We start from the raw sequence: 25,157 nt of genomic DNA, 5'->3' as shown, positions 1-25,157 counted from the left end.
AATACATTTGATTTTTTATTGAGGGAACACAGTATTTTTGCAAGAGAGTTTTTATAGCCACTCTCCAACTTTACTAACTGTTCACTTTACAACAAGATATCAAGATACAGAATATTTCTTCATGCAAGTTGCAGTATATACACTGACAAACATTCCAGAAATCCATATATATGTACATTATTTACATACTAACTATATTGACTGTAAATAGAAATGTTTTCTAAGAAAAAATAAACGAGAAATCACAACTTGTGGTTTCTGGTCTACCATAGACCTGTGTTCTCAGCAAGCACAGCTATGCAGATATATGCATTCGTAACTTTAAAAATATGCATTGCTTTCTATGGAGCACTAAGTGCTCCTTCATGGTAAATAGCTCCTATTTGGACTGTTTGGTACCACATTTAATTGTTCAAAAGCGTTACCTGACCCTGAAGACATCGGTGCTTGTCTGGGGCCTGGCGAGAGAGCCTGGCGAGGCTGTGGACGCTGCAGGCCCCACGGGGCGCTCCTCTTCACTGCCTCCTGCTCCTTTTGTCTCTGGAGGAAGCTTTGTCTTTGGCCAGAGCTGGAGCTAATGATTCAAGCACAAAGTGTAGACACTGGAGGATGAACGTGACTGAGCAGGCTCAAGTTCAGGCAGGAAAACCAGGCCTGCCCACTCGAGATGAAACGGCCGTCCCGTCTCCAGCCGCCTGCAGGCAGCCCCGGCCTGGCAGGCTTCCTGGAACAGGCTTGCCTGGGGCTAGGTGGGCACGATGGCTTTGTGCCCACCATATTAATACTGTCACAAGAATTAGACGGCTTCACGTAACACTTGGAAGGATGGCACGTTACACGGACTCTAAGAACACCACGTGTTCTGCACAGCTCCTGTGTGCAGCCTCGGTGACACCCCCTCAGTGACTCAGTGACATCCCCTCACAGATGACACGGCAGAGAAACAGACTTGATCAAGTGTCTCCTTCGTGCTTGCTTTTCCCAACACCACTCTGAGGCCAAACCCCAAACAAAGCAGCCCTGCGCCACCAGGGTCATATCTGGGGTGAGAAAGTCAGGAGAAAGGAAAGTGGTTTTTCCTGCGTGAAACACTGACGAGCTGGCCCCACGCTGGCTCTGGACGTCCTCACCAGCTTCGGGTCTGGTGGCCCAGGCAGTTTTCCTGTGGGGGTGGAAGACTGGAGGCCAGAGTTGCATATATACCAGTCAGGCTGCCCGAGAACGCCGACTGTTGCCTTTCTCAAAAATTAAAGTTTTGAATTTGAGGTATCAGTACAGTAACAAAGCCTAAAAATCTGGGGATGAACCAAAAAGTAGGTTTGACGCATGGTGGAGTTACAGGCTGGGCGCCCCTTGCAGTCCAGGGTGCCTTAAAGCTACACCGAGGTCAGCTACCCAGAGGCAAAGGGCCAGCCACTCAGTCTCAGCATCAAGGCAACGCATAAGGCAGTTATTCAGCTACTCAAAATGAAGCAAGTGCACACAATCTGAGGTTTTTCTGTCTTGAGCTTTCATTTTGCACAGGAAGGCCTTTGCCAGGAGGTCCCTCGCCAAGGCTGTCCAGTGACAGTCACGTGCAGGAGGCCCCCTGTGTTACGTGTGTCCCGGATGTGGACGTAGCTTACATCAGGAAAGGAGGCTGCATCTGTCCCCCAGCCCCTTCCTGAAGGTCCAAAGCACCACTCGGAGCCCTGATCACTCTGCACCCTCAGTCCAGGTCTGGGTGACCCCGCCATGTCAGGGCTGAGCCCCCTCAGCGGACACAGTGTGCACCCACCACCACCGGAGGCAGCACCTTCTGGTCCTCCAGGGTGGCCTACGTGGGGTCACGCTGCTTACAGAAGACCCCAGTGCCATACTAGTTTGGTCTAGACAAGGTATGTGTTTTAAATGACACATCCACCGCAGAGCTGGCTCTCTCCCTCCTCATGACAAACTCTCTGAAAACATGGTCCAGTACTAGAGAATACAACTTATTTCTAGTTACATATATGTCCCAACTCCATTAAGAAATTTGGTCAAATTATTGGAAGGTCAGCAAAATGAGGCGTTCATTTTGCTGACAGGTTTTAAAGAGAAGAATGTGGTCCAAAGCCAGCCTGACCCATACTCGGTTGAGCCACATGGAACTGCGCCTTGTGCAGGTCAAACCAGCCACAGCAGCAGTTTCGTGTGGTTCAACATACAGCCTCTGTGTCCAGGGAAAAAGCTGTCTCCTGGGATTCAGCAGTTATAGTATAAACCTCTCCCAAAAACATAATTTCTACTTAACGATTTACTTTCCGGAAAGTATTTGAGAGAAAGCTGGTGGGGCAAAAAACTCTCAAAACTTAAGCACAGTACCAGGTGTCATCGCACCTGGGGCCCTGACTTCTGCTGCCCCCCTCCCCGCCAAGTGCTCGTTCTCCCCCAGGAACCCCGGGCCCCCCTCCGGGAGACGGGGAAACCATGCCATGGCCCCCACGCCTCTCCCTCCCTGACAATGGCAAGTGTGCCCCAGCACCAGCTGGTTGCACAGCCCCCAAAGTGCCAATGCCTCTCCCTCACCAAACCTCTGGGCGCTGCATAGATATTTTCAGTGCACAGGATATACGTGTGTCCAGAAGTTAAATTTATAGCTGCCATTCTAAAAATACTACTGTTAGAAAGTAAGAATCTTTCATTATAATTTCAGAATATAAAAAAGCATATAAAAGCTATAATATATTTGAGAAAAGAATTCTGAATAAAAAAGTGGTAGCTTTTTCTTTCCTGTGTTGCTATAAAACAGTGGCTTCTGGAACGGCTGACGTGTGGCACAGCTGGCACGAGCGAAGTTCCCACCTCTAGAAAACGAGCCCTGCGTCGGTGCACAGTCCTGATGGCTCCACCAAGCGCTGCTGTGGAGAAAACTGAGAAGGGAGTGTTTGGACATCTACGTGGGCTGTGATGGTCAGCAGGAAAGGAGATTTTCTGGAACCTCACCAACAACGACGATCCCAGACCACGGCACTCCGAAGGCTTCAGAGTGTGCAGCCTGGTTCACTGACACGGACCCCAGAGCACTCTTCACTTGAGAAGTTGTAAGCACGACACAGAAACCACTGCCTCCTGGCCTCGTGCCTTCTGGAAAACGCCCTAAGGAAGTGTGGTCCAAGGTGTCATGGGGAGGACGCTTCAGTCACTTTTGCTGCGGGGTTTTGGTTTTTACTTGTTGAGCCAGGAAAGCTCTTATTTTTTATTGGCAATCCTTCTTTTCCTTGTTGCCAACATGTCATAGAAAGGATCCCTACTGATACTCGCTCTGGTGAAAAAAAGGGAAAAAGTCAGGTTAGATCCATGTGTGGGGCTGTGCTGCCTGTAAGACACAGTGCCCCCACCCATCAGCCTGATCGAAATTTAACAAGAGCAGAGCCAAATCCTTAAGACCTGAAGTCTCCTCAGAATTTCTGGAAACCAAAGGGTTCACTCGTGCCCACAGAAGTATACATTCAGGCAGGGAGACAGCACACGTGCACACACGTGTGCATACTCTGAAACCTAACTGTCAGAAGAAAACAGCCCTGGAGCCTCCATGGCCCTGTGGAGCACTTTACTCACTTGATGGACTTGATCCACTCCTCCTTCTCCTCTGGGGTCGGGGCAGAGATCCGGTACACCACATGGTTCCCTTCTACCACGCGGCCGTCAGCTTCTGTCTTGCAGGCTTTGATAACCTGCCCTTTGTGACTTGGATTATAAAGCTCAAAACAGTTCTGGAAGAGGGAAGAGAGAAGGAAGAACATCACTGAAGGGCTGGGGGAGGATCATAAATGCCCAGGTTCGGGCCCTTTCCCTCTGCACCGCCACCAAGCGAGAGTCCAGTTTGTTGAAAGAGAATTTGGCAAGAGAAAGCCATCTTACGGGTTTCCGTGGGTCTTCTACCTCTCGGATGCTGAGGTTTTCCAGCGGGATAATTCCCCGGGGCTCCTTGTCCTACAAGAGAAAGGGGCGCATCTAGATCCACTCAGGCCATTGGCCTGGAAGATCCCTCTCCACCTAGAGTGGGTGCCAGTCACCACGGGGGGACAGGCAGGCCCCGAGCTTGCTCTTACTGTTGTGTACTCGAAGTAGTAGAGGCAGTTGTCCGTCAGGATGAACCAGCGCCGCTTCCAGGTCTTCACACGGCCTCCTGCAAGCAGAAGGTCTCGTGAGTCATGATGGTGCAGGCTGAGCGCCAGGGCCCAACAGCGGGGTGGCGGCCCCCAGACTTAAACAAGTTAATGAATTTTCAGAAATGTGACCAGGAACCAAGTTTGGTTTTAAGCTTTCCTTTTCGTGGAAGTGTTTGACATTCAGCCTGACAATCTGAAAAGTCCTGAGCTAGCCGTGCTGGCCTGGCTGTTGAAGGCCATCTGATCCCTTGTGGCACTGGATGGAAAACTGGATGACTGCTGGGGCCCCCGCGCATGCACCCCCAGATTGCCTAGATAATTCCGTCATCTTCCCGGCAAAGTTAGTCGTAATGGATGGGCTTAATTTCCCCACATGGAGATGACCATATGATACGGTCACAGTCCGCTCGCCCCGGATCTGCTGTCACCTAATCCTATTAGGCCAGGGTGGTTATCGCATTACGGAATACTCGGGGGCAGCCCTGGAATCCGTCACAGTCAATTACTCCTTGCCCAGGGAATTATTAGACTGAACTAATCTTGTAACAAGATCTGGAACACACATGAACACACCTCGCTCAGCTCCTCTGACAGACGCCTTTCACGAAGGAAAAGGAACTCCCTTCTACCCATAGACATGCAGCAGAGACAGTCAAACTGGCTTCACTTTCTTGCCCCTGCTGCTGACGTGAATTTTTTTTTTATTAAGAGAAAAACATGCTGTGGGCAACAAATTCAAGGGAGACAAAGGGTTCAAGGTGGAAAATGACTTTTCAGGCCCCAGAGGTACCCAGTGCTGAGGTTGCTGACATTCTGTGGGCTCCACCCAGGTTCTCAGAGCTTGAAGGCAGTGCAGTCAGGGTGAGGGTCTGCCCTCAGGGCCAGGACCACCCCCCACATAGAGGCCGTGAGTCAGTGCGGTGTGGTGTGAGGTAAGCTGAAGTGTGAGATGAGGGGTGAGGTGAGGTGAGGTGAGAGGTGTGAGGTATGAGATGAGGTGTGAGGTGTGTGAGGTGAGGAGAGGTGAGGTGTGCTGTGAGGTAAGGTGTGAGGTGAGGTGAGGTGTGAGGTAAGGTGAAGTGTGAGATGAGGTGTGAGGTATGAGATGAGGGGTGAGGTGAGGTGAGGTGTGAGGTGTGTGAGGTGAGGTGTGAGGTAAAGTGAGGTGTGAGGTAAAGTGAGGTATGAGGTATGAGGTGTGAGGTGAGGTGAGGTGAGGCACAATGCAATGTAGTACAGTGAGATACAGTGATGTAAGGTGAGGTAAGGTAAGGTGAGGTGCAGTAAGGTGGGGTGAGGAGAGAGGTGTGGTGAGGTGAGGTATGCTCAGGCAGCCACACAGCATGCGCATGAGGACAGGACTACGGGAGGCCTTCTGTGCGGGTCACACGTGAAACGAAGGGACGCTCTGAGTGGAACCCTTGTAAGCCGAATGTTACCCAGGGCTGGGGCAGGAGCGTTAACATGGCCTTTGACAGGGCTTCAGTTTGCAGACAGCCAGAAACAAAAGAAAACGCTGCAGGTGTGCAGGGTGCGGAGGTGCCCCACTGCCTTTCCCTGTGATTCTGCAGCACTGGGAAGGCCTCGCCCTGCCTCACAGACTAAACCCAAATGGCTCATCCTTCTGAAGCCTAACAGGTCGCTGTTTGTGGCCTGGAGAGGTGTGGCGAGGTGCAGCACGGGTGCGCCAGCGCCAGGCTCAAGGCCGCCCTGTCCACCTTGTCAATAGCGGGCCCTGAGAGAATCCCACTCTGGCACCCCCCCACACCCCTCCCCCAGGTCCACACCCACAGCAGCACAGGGAGGAAAAGCAACAGCCACATTGTAGGAGTCATGGCTCTAAGACACGCTCTGGCAGGAAGGTGCAGCCCCCTACCTCCTTTTCAGATGCTCCTCCCGCCCCTACCTGACCACTCGTCCCTGTCAGGAGGGTCTGTCTGAATACCAGGCCGGCCAGAGCTTGCTTGCCTACGATTCCCTCAGGCCCTCCCTGAGGCCACCTCCCTGCCAGGGTGGGACATCCCATCTCCTGGCCTCATGAGCCCCCTCCTAGTCTCCTGCCTCCGCCTGGGCCGCTGCATGTTCTGTGGCACAGCACAGCCTCACCAAGGCTCTTGGTGTCTTGCTGGGGTTCGCCACTCACCCCAGACAGGTCTGTCCATTCTCCCCCTGAGACAAACACAGGCCTGGCTTCCCTGGTGGCACCCGGACCCACACTGGCCCTCCTTGGCCTTCTACCTCCCCCAACTCCTCTGTGGCATCACATGGGACCTCAACCTTGTCCCCAAGTCCCCCAGTGACAGGTGGACAGAGACATGTGCTAGGAATCTAGAAGCCACAAGAAAAGAAGGATACAGCTGATGGGCTCTAGGTACCTGCGAGCCGAGCCCTCGTGATCCCGAAACATTTCCTCTGCACCCTACTTCCACGCACCCAACTCCATTCCTCACACTTCTTCCCTCAGCACCCACTTGCACTCACCTCAGCACCCTACTTCCATGCACCCAACTCCATCCCTCACACCAACTCCCTCAGCATCCCACTTCCACGCGCCCAACTCCGTCCCTCACACTAACTCTTTCTGCACCCCACTTCCACTCGCCTCCATCCCTCACATGTCCTCCCCAAGTGCTGAGCAGGGCAAGGTGTCCTCTCTGGCCTCGGCACCCCGCTTGCCCCTACCACTGGCCCCCACACAGCACCAGAGGAATCTTTTGAAAAAAAATAAGTTGGCCGAGTGGCTCCCTGCTTGAAGTCCCACAGGGCTCCCCCTGCTCTCAGTGTAAGACCCAAACTCCCTAAACTCCCTCAAGGTCTCCCTTAGCCTCGACTGCTCCTCCTAGCACCTTCTCTCAGCTCAGCCTCCACCAAGTTCTCTGAGATCCTTCCCAGGCACTCTGTCTGTACACTGTCTCTGCCAGAAGCTCTCATCACAACATAGGATTAGGTACTATCTGTTGGTTTTGCTCATTCCTGGGCCTGACTACCCCAAGCCCATCGCTAGGCCTGTACCACCAACTCCCAGGAGAAACAGTTTTGCCAGGAATGGCTATCTGCTCCTTGCACCCTGACTGCTAGCCCCTGCTCCCAAATTCAGTGGCACATCCTGGAGGGTTCAGTCCCGGGTCTCCATTCTTGAGGCCAGGGTAGCCTCACAGGCCTGGGAAATAAAAGCCCTGCCCAGGGCACCCTGTCAGTCCCAGGCAGGGTTGGGACGGTGCCTTGGTCTCAGGGCCAAGCTACAAGGAGAGGAGAAGCTAGGCTTTACGAGACACCCACGCACAGACACTACACACACACGCCACCCACATGCACACACTACACACATGTACACTCACCGCTCATGCAGACACTACACACACGCATACACAGGACACACATGTACCACCCACATGCACACACACCACCCATACACACACCCCTCTGCCAAAAGGAACCTGGCTTCCCCGAAACAGTGGCAGAACCTGCTTTCTCGTCATTTTCCTCCCACTTTCACCGGTGTCATCAGGCCAGTGTGTGCACAGCCACAAAAGCTTAACTCTGAGCACAAACCTGTGTGCATTTTTAACACAGCAGATTCTCAGGACTTGAGGAGGGGCTGTGATTCACTGACAGTACTCACCAGGCCCTGCAGACCGCACAGGAAAGATTATGCGTCTGGCTAGTAGGGTGTCCAGGGATTGTCAAAGTGCCACCTGGTTTCAAATTAACTGACTAGGAGGATGCAATTCAGCAAGGTCACACTCGGGTGCTCCTGTGCCCTTTGTGCACATGCTCGGGGACAAACGTTTCACCTTCTAAGCCTGTTTTGTGCATCTGGCCAAGCGCCTGCCTTGTGTTGGGGGACTCTCTCCAGTGATCAGGGGCTGTGAAGGAGGCCTGAGCTGGATGTCCTTATTAACATGCACCACCTTCAGGGCTGACCTGTGGCCTGCTCAGCCCCTCAGCTGTCTCTGGGCCAGGCCTGGGTCTGGATGGTAACATTCTGGGCCTTCAACGCTGCAGGGATGAGGCCTCCAGGCCAAGAGTCTCTGGGTGCTGAGAGCTGCATGGCCCAACAGGGCAGGAGCTTGGGCGCAGCCACTGCTGGTGACCCACCACGCGGGACAGTGACCACACCAGCCTCTGGTCTCTGGTTTCACTCCTGAGACCACAGCGAGTACGGAGGCTGCCTGGGTCAGATGGAGGTCCAGGAAGACAAAGGTACAACGGGGCAACCTGTGTCCCAGGGGCTCTGCCTGGAGCAGCTTTCTGCATCTGCGGGTGTCCTAGTTCATCCCTGGTATTGGGCTAATAACAACGCCAACCCCACATTGGTCTTTTAAGATCTATCTACATGGGATCAAACTGACAACAGCAACTAGAATAAACAGGAACCTTAGGGGGCAGTGAGTTTACGTTAATGGTGCAGAATCAACTTGAAAATGGAGAGTGAGAATGTTTATACAACTCAAAGAATGGAATCAGTGCCACTCAGGTGTGCGTGTAGGTACGTGCTGAATTAGCATACATTTTGCTGTATATATTCTCAGTAACAACAGCAGAAAAATTTAAAAAGTTATTAAAAAAAGACAACGCAGCCCCTCAACGCTTCCCTGCCGATCCATCAGCATGGTGGCTCCGCTTAGGAGGCCATCGTCCACCAGGGGGCGCCCTCTGCAATGCAGGAGCAGCAGGCTCTCATCAACTGCACCCCCACTCACTCTGCCCCTGGTGCAAACCTTGTTACTTCACGGTGCCCTCCTCCTCCTGCCTTCACAGCAGAACCACTGGCTGTCCACGGTTTGAAAGTCTGGCCTCCATCGGAGGTTACTTACGCCTCCAAGTCCCATGGCTACCGCTGTGAGGTTTCTAGCAAAGATCCAGACTCTCCTAAACTGGTGCACAGAGGGGACGGGTCAGGAGAGCAAGGGCTAGGTGGACACCTCGAACCAGAATGACAGTCCCTGGGCTCCTGGGGCACTGCCCCACCCATGCTTGCACCCTCACCACTCACTGCAGCTGTATCTTCTCCTTGCTAAAAAATCACCCCAATTTTTGCTGCCTTTAATATCTGACACGCCACAAGAAACAATCTGCTCTCAGAAGTGCCTTGATGTAGTAGTTGTCATAGCTCACAGGATTTAAAGTCAAGAGGAAGGCAAAAATCCCAATCCCCAGAGTCAAAATGACCCCTGAAAACTACTTAAACCACCCATAAAGCATAAGGGAGCCATTAGGACCTGGTGTCTTCCCTGGATGGCAGGTAGGCAATGCTCAGTGGGTGTGAGGAAGGAGACTGGTGACGCTGAGGGGTGGCGCTGGTTCCTGGCCGTCCCCAATACCCTACAGAACTGCAGGGAGTCAAAGCTATCCCCGCACAGCATGCCATGTGCTTCTGGGGCATCACAGCCACCCTTGACCCTGCCCCATGGGTCACCTCACACTAGAACCCCAAAGCTGAGCCCAGCACGTCAAGGCCACAGGGTCAGATGAATGGCGGCTGTCACCCGAGCTTCACACAAGCCAGCAAGGGGAGAGGAAACCAGGAGAGACATGAGCAGCTGAGGCAGGGGCAGGAAGCCACTGGGTACGTACCTCCTAACGCAGAACAAGCAGGGACAGCCCGTCACAGAACAGAAAGGTGGGAGCCACAGGCAGAAGGAAAACAACAAGAAGGCACATTTAAACCACGCATCAAAATCACAGCCACGCCAAACCAAGAGAAAGGCACGCGGAGGTCTTTCGAGGTAAACGCACTTGCTTCGGGGACAGGAAACTGACTTGGACTTGTATCTAGACAGGAGCTGAGCCGTGTTTGGGCAGCTTTCGGGCAGCCGAGTGTGCCCCTGTCTGCCCTGTTCTGGAAGGCTGTGCTCAGGGGAGCAGTCACGGCTCTGGCGCATCAGCCACCAGGAGCACTCGTGTGCTCAGCTGTGCCCCTGACACACCCACCTTCTGCTTAGGGGCACTGGCTACGAGGACACTGAGGACCATGGGCTAGGGGACGACCGCGGGCCACACAGTAAAGCGCCAGCACTCACCCAGCTTTAGGAGCCAGCCTTCCCGGTCAGGGTTGAAGAATGTGTGGGTCAGGTCATTCCCGTCGTCCTCCGGGATCTTAAATGGCTCATTCTTAATACTTTCGTATAAATTCTGTAAGGAAGGGAAAACAGCAGCAAACCCAGAGTTCACAGGGCAGAAGCCACCTGTCCCTTCTCAGCTCAGGAGAAGGGTGAGGCTCGGCAGGGTTGGAGAAGCGAAGAGACTCTAAGAACATGCTTAAAAGAAAGATGCGGCATTGCCAGTTAGCACAGATGGAATCTGCTAATCCTGAAAACTGACGGCAAGGTAAGGGACAGAGAGGAAGGAGGAGTGGTGCTGCAGGTGTCCTGAGTTGGCTCTGAGGTTGCCCGGTCCTGTGCTCAGACTCATGCTTCTGCAACACTCACCCTCAGCAGCTCCTCCGGAAGGTCCCCTCCCTCGTTGATGCCGCGGTTCATGGTGATGAAGCGCTCTGCCGTGGGCTTGTCCCGCACGTTGTGGTTGTGGAGGCTGGTGTTGAGCATAATGATGGCGAAGGAGAGCACGTAGCAGGTATCTAGAACACATTCGGAGGACGCCCGAGAGGCTGCAGACAGATCTGCACATGGTCTAGAATTCCTACATCAGGGAGGGGTGCCCAGTAGGACTGACCAAGTGTCCTGGTGGGACAGCTCCACTGGCCGCCTGGGCAGGCCTGTTCTGGACAGGGATCACAGCAGACTGTCCTGGCTCAGGGCCGAGGCAGAACCTTCTTAGCAGCCCACAGCAAACAAACCCCCAGGCTGTGTCCACCAGGCCCCTCCCAGCCAGCCAGGGGCCCTAATGAGGGGACGGAGGGAGGCCGTGTGTTAGTACCGACCTGTGGACTGGAAGACCCCAGGGTTGCAAAGGCAGTAGCGTGAAGCAAAAGCCTCCATCATGCGGTCGATTTTCTGAGCCTCCCCAGGAAGCCGAAAGCTCCACAGAAACTGCCTGCAGAGGAACAGACCCCGCGTCCAATAACGCACCAGGTGATACAGCACCTCCTCGGACCTCGCTCTCCGTGCCGGAGATTGGTCCTGGCCCTGCACGTACAGTCTGCACCCTCCTCATCTTCTTCCACCTGTGACCCGCTCTGGCAGGGACATGGGAGGGTATGGGGTAGGCAAGGAGGAAGACTCGTGATCTTTTCCTTTCATCAGTAACTCAAAACCGACCCTTATTTGGTGGTTACAACCCTGTCACTTCTGCCTTAAAAATGCACCCAGAATCTGAGCACCTCTGCCCCTCCACTGCTGCCATCACCTTTGCCCACCCAGAGGACGGCCAGGGCCCAGTGTGTCCCCTGCTGCCCCCCAGTTGATCCTCCAGGCAGCATTCAGTGACCCTGACCATGTAACCGGGCCATGCTCTTCCACCCAAGACCCCACCTCAGTGGAGAAAACCTAAGTCTGCATGATGGCGTCCGGGGTTCCTCTCCCACCCACCCTCTGCCAGTTCCCCTACCCTGCCACCCTAGCCTCAGGGCTTTTCCCCTGAGGTCTGCCCTGGTGAGCAGGCAGCTGCATCCTCACACCTTGGGACTCCTTTCTATCCAGTGGGCACCATTTCATGGAGTCTTCCCCAGCCACCCCTACCCACTCATTCCTGAGCCCTCCTCTACTCTGTCCCGAGGCCCAGCACCATCACCACAGCGACCTAGGCTCTCCTTACTGTCATCTGCCCCACTGGCCCCACCCTACAAGGCCTCTGTCCAGCATGCCCCCCGCCTGCCCGAGGCCGCACCCCTGGTGCTCAGCACATGGCCAGTGCTTCTGTGGCTTTAGTGTGGGGTCAGGGCTGAGGTCAGATGAAGGGCTCGGCAACATTTTGGACTGTCTGCAGTTTGAAGGCCTCCATCCACAGCCCTCAGGTGAGAGGGGAACGCTGCCCTGCCTGATCCCCGCCTCCCCAGCTCCCTCTAGGTGCTCCCCTTCTCTGCATGTCCCTGAACGAGGCTGCCCTGGGCCTCACTCTGCCTCTCCTCACCTAACTCTCTCCAGGGATTCCAGCCACACTCAGGCCACCTCTTAGCCAGCACCCGCCTCCTCAGCCCTGGCTGCTCCGAGTCATCAAACTAAAACCCACACTTCTGAGGGTGAGAAGAGCTCTCCCACTCAGATGTGTCTTCACTGCCCACTCGCACCCCTGCACTCTGGCACCAGCCAGGCCTCGAGTCTGCTGTGTTGATCCCCTCGCTCGCCTGGCCCAGAAGACCTCGACGCTCCCTGCCAGCCTCAGCATCCCCACAGCCGGTGCTGCCATCTGAGCAGACCCCACACCCGCTCCCAGGCCCACTCTCCTCCTGGCCTCATCTCTCTGCATGGCTCGAGCCAGCACAGCTGCCAGCGTGAGGGCAGGTGTGCACCATCAGTGTGAGTGAGGGTGAGCTGTGTCCACCCTGTCTCTACCCTCTGGGCGGGGCCCTCCCACAAGGCCGTGACTTCTGGGAGCTGAGTCACCCTGGGAGCCCTGCCAGGTGTATCTCAAGGGCAGGCATGCAGCAGGAGGGACAACAGAGGCTGTGGACATGTACAGAGCCCAGGCCTCCCCCAACCAGGCCTGCTGCAGGGCCATGTCGGCCCCCAACACCTGTAGCATTTAGCTAAGACCGTCCTGCAGCTCTGGGCCAGAGACTATGTCATAGAGGAAACAGAATGACAACTGCAATGACCGTGCCATGGTCACACCTCCCAGACTAGTCCCCCAGTCCTGCCCCTTTCTCAAAATTTTTTCAAAACTTGAATCTAAAAACACATATGGCTACAGGGATCATGTCTGTTGCTAACTGCTGGCACATGGTTCAGCCCCAGGCTGAGCAGCACATGGGCACACGTGTCCCATGGGCACGCATGCCAACATCCCAGGTCGCTGCTGAAGTGAGGCTGCAAGGAAGAAGCTCACGCTGGAGCAAGCAGACCCTGGGGACAGGGGCAAGGTCTAGACCGTGAGATGGACAAAACGTGCCGACTTTGCTCATTCCGGCACAGCCTGCCCTGAGCTCACGGTGGAGCGGCTCAAGTGCAGCTCTGAGGGTGCACACAGGGCCAAGGGGCCCCTGCCCCAACAACGTCCACCAGACCAGGTGCCAGGATGGCACAGGCTCAGCACAGCCATCGTGTCTTAGCCCAGACACGCAGGAACGAAGCAAAGGAAGGAAAGAGGAGAATGTGCCAGAACAGTGACGAGAGTGTGCGTCCAGGAGAAGGGCCGGCGCCCTGTCCTTGTGGCCAGCCTGCACCATGGACAGCTGTGCTGGGACTGTACCCTCTAGAGTGGGGGCTGATCCTCCAAATCCACCCTGGGGTGACATGTGGGGACACCTGGCTCTCCTCAGCTAGTGGGAAGTCCACATCTGTGGCTGAGCAGAGGCCTCCCTGGCACACTCAGTGGCATTCACACTGATGGCATTGGAAGCCACATCCGGCAGGAAGTGGGCTTGCACCTGTCTGAGCTCCGACGACAGAGCAATCAGTAGCCTTGTACTACCAAGTACCATGAAAAACAAAGCACAGCAAAGAACCTATGATTGGAATGCAGCGCCGGTGGTCACCATCACCAAAGTGGGAGCATCCGCCCATAAGTGGACCGATGTCTCAACTTCCCTCTGGGCTGCTGAATGACAAGCAGTGTCTTCATAAGGAATACCAGTGCTTGCAGAGACACACACGACCTTCTGAGTGGCCGGGGTGAAGCAGCAGCCACTGCTGTCCGTGCACCAATTCTCCCCCACCCACCTCTCTCGTAACCAACGCGCAATTACAGACTGACCTTAAGGCTTGTACGAGGTTGAGATCAGCAAACTCATGGAGTTCAACAAAAGCCTGAAGAACTTTAATATTAAATTCATCCCTAGGAAAGGAAGGAAATAAGTTTCAAGCCCAATGCATATTATTTCCATCGTTTTAAAGGAAAGCCATTTCCGAAAGCAGGCTTTTGTGGTTTTGAATTTTCTATGACTAAGTTTTTTTTTTTCCCCACAGTAAATTTCCTTTTAAGCAAGAGGATATTAAGAGTTTACTTCATAATTGCTAAGATTCAGGGCAACAGGACCATCATAAACCCTCAGATAATACAAGCACAGCCAATGTTCTGAGTGCTCACCAGGTGCTAAGTTCTAAGGCACTGTTCTGGTGCTCAGCATCAGACCATTCTCTCTTCACCTTCAAGACAAGCCTATGAAGTAGAGGCTCTTCTTATCCCCACTTCACAAGGATTTCAGAGCTCAGGGAGCTACAATAACATACCCAAGGTCACAAACCATAAAGCAGATACTGGCCTCAGAGAGGAAAGTCTGGGAAAGATAATACCTTACATTAGCATTTAAAAACTAAACATGAGAATATAATAAAAGGTGTAAAATTTTATTAAAAAAGAAAGACTGTAAAGATGAAACATAAAGAACGATGCAACAGAAACAATGTGGCTTTACTGGAATTTTAACTCAAAGCTACTCCTAGGATTCCTGGTCAGTGAGGGTCCCTAAGGGGAACCTCAAGTCAGCTGGCATTCTGATGGGGTCTGCATTGAATCTGTAGATCAGTTTGGGGAGTACTGCCATTTTAGCAATATTAAGTCTTCTTATCCATGAACATGGGATGTCTTCCTGTTTATTTAGGTCTTCTGTCATTTCTTTCAACAGTGTATTGTAGTTTTCAACGTACAACTCCTACATTTCTTTCGTTAAATATATTCCTAAATATTTTACTCTTTTGATAAAACTCTTTTGATACTATTGTAAAACAGAAGTGTTTTCTTAATTTCCTTTTCAGTTTTCTCATTGCTAGTGTATGGAAACATAACTTTTTTCTTTTAATATTTTATTGTGTTTCAGTGAAAGTTTACACAGCAAATTAGGTTCCCATTTAACAATTTCTATGTAATTTGTTCAGTGACACTGGTTACATTTTACACAGTGCATCAACTTTCTCACGATTTCCATTCTGTCTGTTCTGTTTCCAGTAATCTAGTTTCCCTGCCCCCTTGTCTTCTCGTCTTTGCTTTAGAGTAAGTGTTAACCATTTGGTCTCAATGTAGACGATTTCCTAAAGAAGTACAGTACTCACAGGTGAGACTTTATTTTACCAGCTAAAAGACGACTTCATGGAATAGTTTTGGTTCAAGGCTTAAAGAGTGTATCAGGGCAACAGTCTTGGGGAGAACTCCTGTCTCAACTGGTTCAGTGAGTCTGGACTTTTTTAAGAATTTGAGTTCTGTCCCACATTTTGCTCCCATTCTATCAGGATGCATCTATTATACAAGCAAGTTTTATATACTGATCTTGTATCCTGCAACCTTACTGAACCTGTTAGCTCTAATAGTTTTTAGTGGATTCTTCAGGGTTTTCTACATACAAGATCATGCCATCTGCAAATATAGTTTTACTTCTTTCTTTCCAATGTGACTGTCTTTAATTTTATCTTCTTGCCTAATTACCCTGGCCAGAACTTCCAGTGCCATGTTGAAAAGAAGTGGCAAGAGCAGACATCCTTATCTTGTTCCTGATCTTAGGGGGAAATATCCAGTCTTTCATTATTAAGTGTGATGTCAGCTATGGTTTTTTTTGAGATACCCTTTATCAATTGAATAAAGTCCCTTCTATTCCTCGTTCGAGTGTTTTTACCATAAAGGGGTACTGAATTTTGCCAAATGCTTTTCCTGCATCTGAGATTATCAGGTAGTTTTTGTCTTTTACCCTACATTAACTGATTTTTGGATCTTGAACCGCCCTCACATTCCTGGGATAAATCCCACTTGATTGTGGTGTATAATCCTTTTTATACATCCCTGGATTTGATTTGTTAGTATTTTTTTGAGGATTTCTACATCTGTATTCATAAAAGACATTGGTCTGTAGTTTTCTTCTGGTATCTTTGTCTGGTTTTGGTAGCAGGTAACACTGGCCTCACAGAATGAGTTGGCAAGTATTTCACTTTTCACTTTTGATCACATACTTTTAGTAAAAAAACCATCCTGAGTGAGCAGCTGCTGGACTTTGGTTTAAGGACACTTGCTCTCGGCCCTTATGGAAGTCTAGCCCGGGCCGTGCTGCCTCAGAATACCTGACCTCACCTCTGTGACGCAGAGTAAATGGATTTTTCAGTGGTGAGGGCTGACCGGCTGATTTCCGTTTAAAAGATTAATAATAACTTCCCACCTTTATTCATACCCCAACTAACAGGAGAAAGAAAACCACTAAGAAATCTGGTGTATTTCCAGGCAAAACGCCAGAAGGTTAAGGCGCTTTCCGAGACGTGGAGAAAGGGGCAGTGGTGTTTTCAATTCTGCCAGAGGTCTTTGGTAGAGGATTCCAAAGACCACAGGGCCCACACAGAACACCCCAACACCTCTCTCCTCACAGGGGCATGGAAGAGGATGTCACTGCACTGAGGTCACTCACTACTGAAGAGCAACCTGTGCACTCCCTCTATCCCATGGCAAAGTAACTATGACAGACCCAAAGGTGGAGGGTGAACCCAGGTCAGGCTGCAGGACGAGGTGGGCCTAGGTAGGACTACTCATTCTCCTTCAACTTACCTTTCACCCAGGTAGTCCCCGATGACGGTCTTATTTAGTCCTTCTCCTTTATAAAGGAACTGGGCTACGTCTTCTGGGGAACTTTGCAGGAGATCATTTTCTATTAGAAACTGAATTCCCTGAGGAAGAGCGTTAAGAAAGGAAGCACTGGTTAGGAGGGTCACACAAAGTCATTTTCCAAATACAGAAATACATTTAGTATAATGATCTTACTCGTTTGGATACAGCAAAAATAACACCAGAGAGCCCCATACAACAGCACAATCTGGTTTTCAAAACACCACACAACATTTTACCCATCAAAGGAAAACCTATTCATTCCTCCTGGCAATTTAACAGGTTAAAACACAAACGAGCTACTGAACAAACCACTGTCAGTGGCTTTTAGAGATTATAAAGGTTAAGAGTACAGACACCATATTTTCCAAGCTTAGGAAAATGATTCGTTTTGTGTTGATTGTATGTGGCCAGCACTGCTGGAGGCCAACCAACACTCATTCCCAAACCCCCTTGACCACTGCAATTCTTCCCTGAATAATCACCTTCCTGGCCTCCCTTGAAGCTAGAAATGACCTTGTGACACAGATCTGGACGAACAGACATAAAGGAAGCTGGAGGGCACACCTGGGAAGAATAATTTCTTAATCAAAGGGGACTCTGGCAGCTGGCACTGCTCCCCCCTTCTCCATCCTGGCTCAAACACAGGTGTGATGGCTGGAGCCACAATGGCCATCTTACAAGAAACAGGAAGGCTAAGATGAGCCACAGAGGCTGTGGTCCAGCCACTTGGGAGTCATTCAACAACACTGGCAGCCACCTACCACTCTACCAGTTATGACAGAAAATAACCCTCCACTTGTTTAAATGATCTTTAGCTGGATTTTCTGTTACTTTTGGCTGAACACGTTAATTGATAGGCTGGGCCATGAGCTTAGTCAGTCAAAATCCATGCCCACTTTAAGAACCTACAGAGTACAGCTGGAAATCTCTGAATGAAAGGCATCAAAGGGCTGCCACTGACCCCGAGTCAGTAGTGCTCTGTCTCATGAGGAGTCCTGGGGACATACAATAATAGCACACATTTATTTCTCATAGAGCTCTGCGCTGGCTTCAAATACATGTTGGCAAGTCTAGTAAGGAAAGAGAAATTTTTTTTCTTTTCATTTTTTTTTAACTTTATTTTGTTAAGAATATACACAGCAAAACATACACCAATTCAATCCGTTCTACACGTACAATTCAGTGACACTGATTACATTCTTCAAGTTGTGCAAACATTCTCACCCTCCTTTTCTGAGTTGTTTATCCCCCATTAACATAATCTCACTGTTCCCTAAGATTCCTATGTAATCTTTGAACTGCTGTTGTCACTTTGATCCCATGTAAATAGTTCTTAAAAGAGCTTAATAGTCAAGGCAGACATTTTTTACTAGTTAAGCTAATCTACTGTTTGGTTTTAAGAAGACCTCAGGGGGTATTTTTGTTTTAAAGATTATCTCAGGGCAATAGTTTCAGGAGCTCATCTACCCTCCATGGCTCCAGAAAGTGTGGATCCCATAAAAATATGAAATTATGCTCTGCATTTTCCCCCTTTTGATCAGGATTCTTCTATAGAATCTCCTATCAAAATGTTCAATGATGGTAACCAGCACTATCCAGTTCTTCTGGTCTCATGGCCAAGAGGGCAATTGTTCATGAAGGCAATTATCCACGCATTCCATCTCCTCCTCCTATTCCCGACTCTCCTTCCTCTGTTGCTCCAGGTGAATAGAGGGGAATAGAAAATTTTGTTACCTGTCTGCTAGATGGATGTTTCTACCAACACAGAGATGCTCTTCTAGCTAAAACTCTCAGGGCCCAAGACTAGGGCTCCCTCACACCCATCTGCAGAGTCTTTTTTTTTAAATCCATGTGTCCACAGGTGTTCTAAATTTTGGAAATTTAAAATTTCCAAAAACTGGAAACAACCCAACTGTCAATAAATACAGTCTGGTACTTTTATATGATGGAAAACTATACAGCAATGAAATGGAATAAACAGTTGCCATATTTTTTTTTATACTCAGTAACATGGGTGAATCTCATGATACTGAATAAAAGACACATGAGTATATTTTAATTCCATTCATAGAAAGTTTTATTTTTATTTTTTTTAAAGACTAATTACAGAATTAGAATAGTGGTTACCATGGGAAAAAAAGGTGCCCTGAAGTCTTCTATAGCTATATCTTGGTTCTGGGTTGTGGTTCTAAGTATGTTAATTTGTACACATTCTCCAAGCTGTACATTTAACATTTGTGCACCGTACTGTAGGAGTCCTAGTGGCACAGTAGTTAAGCACATACATGGTACTCTTCAGAGAATAAAAAAGCTTACCAAAAATATCAGTAAGTTTGACACTTCTAAATTAACTCTCATACGTTTCTGGCAGGTGCTTAAACGGGTGCACCCACCTTGGTATCACTTGTAAGCAGGAAGTATCCACCTGTCCTAGCCCCGGTTCCCTACAAAACAAGGCTGGGATGCGGACAATGGTACTAAGGCCTTGCTTGTTTGCTTTATCTGCAGAGCGCACCCAGGCATTGAAGGTGAGAAGAATGGGCATCAGTTTAGTAAAGAAGCAACATGAAGCAGTCATGTTCTTATCCATCAAGACAAGCGTCTTGTCCATCAGCTGGAGCACCAGGGATACGGAGGGGATAGGCAGAGCGATGGATCCCGCTGGGGTCTGTGAGTGAGGGGAATTCTGTGGAGCTAGGCAGAAGACTGGCAAAGAGGTCAGAGGCCAAAGCTGCACCTGTGACACCAGACCCCTTGCTGGAGCTCTTGGTGTGGGACTCACAAGACTGGCTATGGGTGGAGACAATGCATCTAGCTGCTCTGAAAACTGCAAGAAGCTGGGGAGAGAGGGTAGGAAGGAACCCAAGGTCCTGGGACAAAGGGGTCAACACAAGTAGGGGCCTTGCGGTGAAGTGTGGCTCACATCTGGGGTGATACCTGATCCGGTGATCCCTTTTGCTGCCCCCGCAGTTTTGGAACCAGTCCTACAGGCTAACTTTTACAGCTACTTCCTCCCTCCTGTTGACTGGGAAGCTAATCTTCCCCAACAGCACAGCTTCCCTTCTGCTGGCATGACTTCCCTGGGCATCCTTGCAGAGACCAGGGCTTTCAGAGGTTGTTGCATCCTCCAGTCCTGCTCTCCTTCCCCCCTTTCCTGGTGTCTTTAACCAGCACACTCTGCCATCACAAGCTGAGCACTGGGTCCTGCAGAACCAAGGCCCATTGCCCTGCCAGCTCGAGGTCACAGAACTAGAGGGGCTGGGGAGCCCTTTGATGAGGTTTCCATGAGTTCTTCTGAATGCTCATGACCTGCCCTAAAAGTCAGCTGTTTCCCCCAAAACTAGACACCTTCTTGGAGAGTGCTATGAAACAAGCTACAAGGATTTGAGAAAAGCAGCCGGAAACAGAACAATGTAATCTCTTTTGTGCTTAAAGGTCACAGACCAAAGACAAAAGGAAGGCACCGAGGAGTGAAGTTCCAGCTCCCCTTTGCAAGAGAATTGTGGAAAACATGGAGCCACTGGGGTGAATTCAGGCCAGAGACCTTAGGAGAAAACAGAGACAAAAGCCAGGGGCCAAATAATAGTTTGGCTCATAAAATAAACACCACCACTCTTGAAGATTGTGCTCCTTTAAGTAATCAACTCTATGAGACCAAACAGTCACCATTTGCCCTAAAGCAAAGACGGGAAGGTAAGGAGGGGCAGGGAAGCCAGATTAATAAAAACAGGACAGAATGGAAACAATGAGAATGCTGGCATGTTGTGAAAAATGTAACCAATGTCACAAAACAATTTGTATAAAAATTGTTAAATGGGAACCTAATTTTTTGTGTAAACTTTTACCTAAAACACAATATTATAAAAAAAATTAATTAAAAAAAAAAAAAAAAAAAAACAAAGTGTTCAAGGGGAAATGAACGTAAGAACCCTCTTTAAAAAACAAAGAAAGAAAAAGGCAGGGGCAAAGAGAGCAGTCAGGACTGAGAAAAGGACTGTATCCAGAAGGTGAGACCGAGAGGCACCACCAGAGGAGGCAGTCAGATCACTGAGACCACTGCGCCTCCATGGACCAGCCAGCTCCTTCATGTCTGGGCCGCAGTGTGCAGCCCAGTTAGTGTTGAGTCAATTCCAACTCAGGGCGACACCCTGTGACAGAGCAGAACTGCCCCATAGGGTTTTCTAGGCTGTAATCTTTTTTTTTTTTCTTAATAATTTTTATTGTGCTTTAAGTGAAAGTTTACAAATCAAGTCTGTCACATATAAGCTTATATACACCTTACTCCATACTCCCACTTACTCTCCCCCTAATAAGTCAGCCCGCTCCCTCCTTCCAGTCTCTCCTTTCGTGACCGTTTTGCCAGTTTCTAACCCTCTCTACCCTCCTATCCCCCCTCCAGACAGGAGATGCCAACACAGTCTCCAGTGTCCACTGAATACAAGTAGCTCACTCTTCGTCAGCATCTCTCTCCCACCCACTGTCCAGTCCCTTCCCTGTCTGATGAGTTGTCTTCGGGGACGGTTCCTGTCCTGGGCCGACAGAAGATCTGGGGACCGTGACCGCCAGGATTCCTCGTCTCAGTCAGACTAGGCTGTAATCTTTATGGGAGCAGATTGCCAGGTCTTTCTCCTGCAGAGCCACTGGGTGGGTTTGAACTGCCAACCTTTCGGCGAGCAGCTGAGCTCTTAACTGTTGCACCACAATGGCTCCCCCCCATTCATAAGCAGCCCCTTATTTTGATAAAAATTTTACAACATTGACTCTCAGTCTTTTTATGATGCGAAACAATCACCTTTATGTAAAAGGGAGCTTATCGTTAAAATCAGTTGATCAGTCAATCAATGCCAGAGAACTCAGAATGTGTTCTTACCTTTTTGGGGTCCATGTTGAATTTCTTTCTCCCCATGGCTATTTGCTTGTTCCTCTGTGTAGTTTTGCTATTTATTTAAAATAAAAAGAAAGTCACTCCTGGATATTTCCATGAAGCCCAGTGATGGCACGGCCTCACACAGAGTGGCTGGGTCTTACTCCCTCAGCAGGTTTTCCCCTCACCACAGCCCAGGGAAAGAGCCAAACCCTCCCAGAGGAGCCCGCCCTATGCCCCCTGGGTGGAAGGAGACATCATCGGGCTGCCTTGGCTCTTTTTACATCTGATAACTTGATATCACTTCCCTAGAAAAAGCTAATGATGGAAAAACAGCCCAGTGCCTCATTACACAGAACTGCACTGGACCTGCAGTGAACGCTGAAGTGCTTGTGCTTATTCCTGACCCTACAGAGGTAGGTGACGAAGAAGAACACGTAGGGGATGAGAAGTAACATCCAGAGACATAACTCCTGGCTCCTCCACAGAGAGCAGGAAGGAGTGAGAGTGGGGAGGAGAGGAATGGACAGCTCCAGAAGGCTCCCCTCCCACCTCCCAATGCCATCCCTTCTAGCCCCCCACTGCAATTCCCAGTCTTATAAGCTCAGCTGGAGGGTGGAGTGGGGAGAAAAGATGAAACAACTTGAAGGTGTCGTCATAAATGCATACCTCTCCTCTACAGAAGTTAGATTGTCAATCTCTGTCATCACTTCTGCAATTTCATATTTCAGCCTCTGTCAAGAAAGAAGACAGAAGAAGGGTGAGGAGGGGTGTCTTGACCTTCCTGCTCCTAGACTCAGGGATCTTAGCCTTCCAGGTGCAGGCCTCCCTGGGGGCTCATCTGGGCATCACAGGTTTGGAAAACAATGCTTTCATCAGGACAGAGTTTCACTGTCAGAGCCACCACAGCTCAGGAGAAATCAAAGTAATTACCTGCCCCCCTCATCAGACCCAGATCAGAGGGCGGGAGTGCACTGGACAGATTCTAGAGTATCTGTGTGTAAAATCAGGAAGGGCCACTGGGGAGAAATACCACAGGTGTAAAAAGATAAAACCAGCAGAAGGGAAGCAATGAGCCTTCGTCCCCTTCCTGCAGCTGTTCAGCATCACCCCAAGTGGTCCTGGCTGTCTCCTGCACTGCTACCAAAGTTCTTGGCAGGACTGGGAGATGTTGCAGCTTAAACATATTTAGATCAATATCAAGTTACCTAATCACCAGTTTCAGGATGATTTCAATCACTGTGTTTGAGATGAAGTACCACGGATAGATCCCGGGGGGGTGGGATGGTAGGGTGACAACTGATCTAAGGCACTTGGATGAGCCGGAAATTCCAGAATGGAGACTCCCCTTTCCCTGGATGTGGCTCCACTGGCTGAAGGGCCTTTGGCACGTTGCCTAACCTCTCTGAGCTTCCTCATTCTCAGCTACAAAATGAGTACTCAGAGCTAGATTAAGATTCTAATTAATTAAGAGTCAATAGGCCCCATTATTACTGAGCTCCAAACAGAACTACTAATCAAAGTATATTTGTTATTCTTGAGCCAAAGCAGCCATTCTGCTTTATCTGATTTTTCCAAGGATTAAGGGTAACCCTAGAAGAAGTTCCATGAATTTACCTTTCGAGCACAAATTTTTATTCAGAACCTTATTGTTTCGTGAGCCAAGAAACCTCAGTCTTAAAGTAGGAGCTTCTAGAAAGGAGTTATTGTCTGGGACAGGCCGGGTTTACAGCGAGTGGCCTGTGAGGCACATTTATCTTGGCGTGACAATGACTGGAAGCTTCTCAAAGAAGAGCCTGTGACTGACTGACCTTCCTCCTTCTACTAGTTGGTGTGAAAAGCACAGCCCAGGGCAGCCCCAAACAGAAGCAGCCCAGGCAGTGCTGCCTTCTGAATAATTTCTGCAACGCCCACCTACATGCCGACCCTGAGGCTGTGGCTTTCTCCCTTGGCTTCCCCGAGGGCCTCCTGTGGCCTGCCCTCTGCAGTGGAGTGCACCAATGTGGAAAGTACAATGTTTGTGTTTCAGTCATCTTTGTTTTGTTTGTCCTTGTACTCCCACCATTTGCAGGCACTTGGTACATTGTTGGATCTCAATTCATGTTTATTCAGTCATTTGAAAAATATCTGAGTGCCAAAAATGTCACAGGCAATGTCCTAGATGCTAGGGGTGCTGGTAAACAAAGTAGGGTCTTAAGATCGAAGTTTGGAGGGCAATATGTTTGCGGGTTGCTGCTGCTGTTAAAAAATGCTGTCCTGTGACTCTGGAATCCCAAGTTAATTACCACTGTCTCCAGCACCTTGACGTCTTGATTTCTGTCCCTGAGTCTGCCCCACCCAGGACAACCTGTGCTTTATCAACATGGATAAACCTTTTATTTTCTCTCTCCAGGTGGTCTGCATGTACACACCTTGGACACCCTTTTTTACATTTTCATGAAGCTACTTGATCTACTATATTACGCAAAAGCAAAAGCTAAAAAGAGATGTTTTTACCTCAATGTCATCGATAAGTTCCTTTTTTCTTCGACGAATGTCTAAAAGTTCCTCTCTCTCTTCTAAGGAAAGGTCTTCAGGCACTGAAAGGAAAATAAAATTAAATAACTAAACAGCAACTACTTCACAAAACAATTTGGGAATATCCAATACAGTGGAAGACAGGCATATGTGACAACCCAGCAATTCTTTACCCTAAAAAAACTCCAGCACACAGATCATGTACAAGATACTTATAGCAGCGTTGTTTATAACAGAAAAATAACCTAAATGTCCACCAAAAAGAAAACAAATGAACTGTGGTATATTCATAAGACAGAATACCACACAACAAGGTTCACCATTCAGTCAAAGATCAGGCAGGCCCATAAAACAAACAGTAATACATGTAGTTCAACCCTGTATACGAGACTGAATGGGCATGCCAGCCCAGGGGCAAGGACGAGAAGGCAGAAGTGTACAGGAAAGCTGGATGAACGGAAATGGAAACCCAATGTCAAGAAGGCGAGAATGCTGACATGTTGTGGTGGGATTGGCAATCAAAGTCAGAAAACAATACGCATATTAACTGTTTAATGAGAAACTAATTTGCTCTGTAAACTTTCATCTAACATACGAGGAAAAAAAACCACACAATTAAAAAACGACTGAACGAGGTTTATCAACCTACCGACACAGGAGCCTCACAAATAGAATGATGATTATAAAAGCAGGCAAAAGTAAAGACATCGATGTACATGAGAGGGTGGCATATCCTTTTTCAGGACATGGAAGCTTCACACTGGCAACCCTCCCAGACCTCGCCTTATGTGGCTCTTCATTTGTATCCTTTTTTCTATATTAAAGCCGTCGTTGTAAGTACAGCAAAAAAAAAAAAAAGGCAGGGAGAAGAGCTTCTACTGTATGTGATACCTTTTATAGAGTGTTTAAAATCAAACAATATATCAATGGTTTGAGGATACATATAGATGGGCAAAGTATAAACAAATGCATAGGAATAATAAACTCCAAATTCTTGGTAGTGG

The 25,157-nt window shown here is 49.5% G+C and overlaps 2 protein-coding genes across 3 annotated transcripts in view; both read right to left on the bottom strand.

Moving 5' to 3' along the window:
• The window catches only part of CYTH3 (cytohesin 3), a 29,978-nt gene extending 5,803 nt beyond the window's left edge, over positions 1–24,175 (bottom strand). The window contains exons 1-12 of one of the 2 annotated variants that reach the window (XR_002787372.2): positions 24,133–24,175; positions 22,306–22,370; positions 21,643–21,709; positions 16,713–16,831; positions 13,947–14,027; positions 11,017–11,129; positions 10,565–10,713; positions 10,157–10,268; positions 4,074–4,150; positions 3,883–3,954; positions 3,580–3,734; positions 426–3,283 (exon numbers count right to left, since the gene is read on the bottom strand). Coding sequence is in view for 1 of the 2 variants with exons in the window: in XM_010596275.3 (XP_010594577.1) it covers positions 3,211–3,283; positions 3,580–3,734; positions 3,883–3,954; positions 4,074–4,150; positions 10,157–10,268; positions 10,565–10,713; positions 11,017–11,129; positions 13,947–14,027; positions 16,713–16,831; positions 21,643–21,709; positions 22,306–22,343 (1,056 nt within the window). In the remaining variant the exon portion in view is untranslated. Of the gene's footprint in view, positions 1–48; positions 3,284–3,579; positions 3,735–3,882; positions 3,955–4,073; positions 4,151–10,156; positions 10,269–10,564; positions 10,714–11,016; positions 11,130–13,946; positions 14,028–16,712; positions 16,832–21,642; positions 21,710–22,305; positions 22,371–24,132 lie in introns of those variants that run through there. The other variant, XM_010596275.3, reaches the window with a different exon arrangement.
• Positions 22,344–25,157, bottom strand: part of LOC104846480 (small integral membrane protein 10-like protein 2A) — a 157,071-nt gene continuing 154,257 nt past the window's right edge. Inside the window, exons 2-3 of the transcript XR_010323711.1 lie at positions 24,133–24,215; positions 22,344–22,370 (exon numbers count right to left, since the gene is read on the bottom strand). The gene's annotated coding sequence lies outside the window, so the exon portion shown is untranslated. The remainder of the gene's footprint in view (positions 22,371–24,132; positions 24,216–25,157) is intronic.

The sequence above is a fragment of the Loxodonta africana genome, chromosome 12 (assembly GCF_030014295.1).
Source record: "Loxodonta africana isolate mLoxAfr1 chromosome 12, mLoxAfr1.hap2, whole genome shotgun sequence".
NCBI classification, from domain to species: domain Eukaryota; kingdom Metazoa; phylum Chordata; class Mammalia; order Proboscidea; family Elephantidae; genus Loxodonta; species Loxodonta africana.
This window is presented reverse-complemented; position numbering and strand designations above follow the sequence as displayed.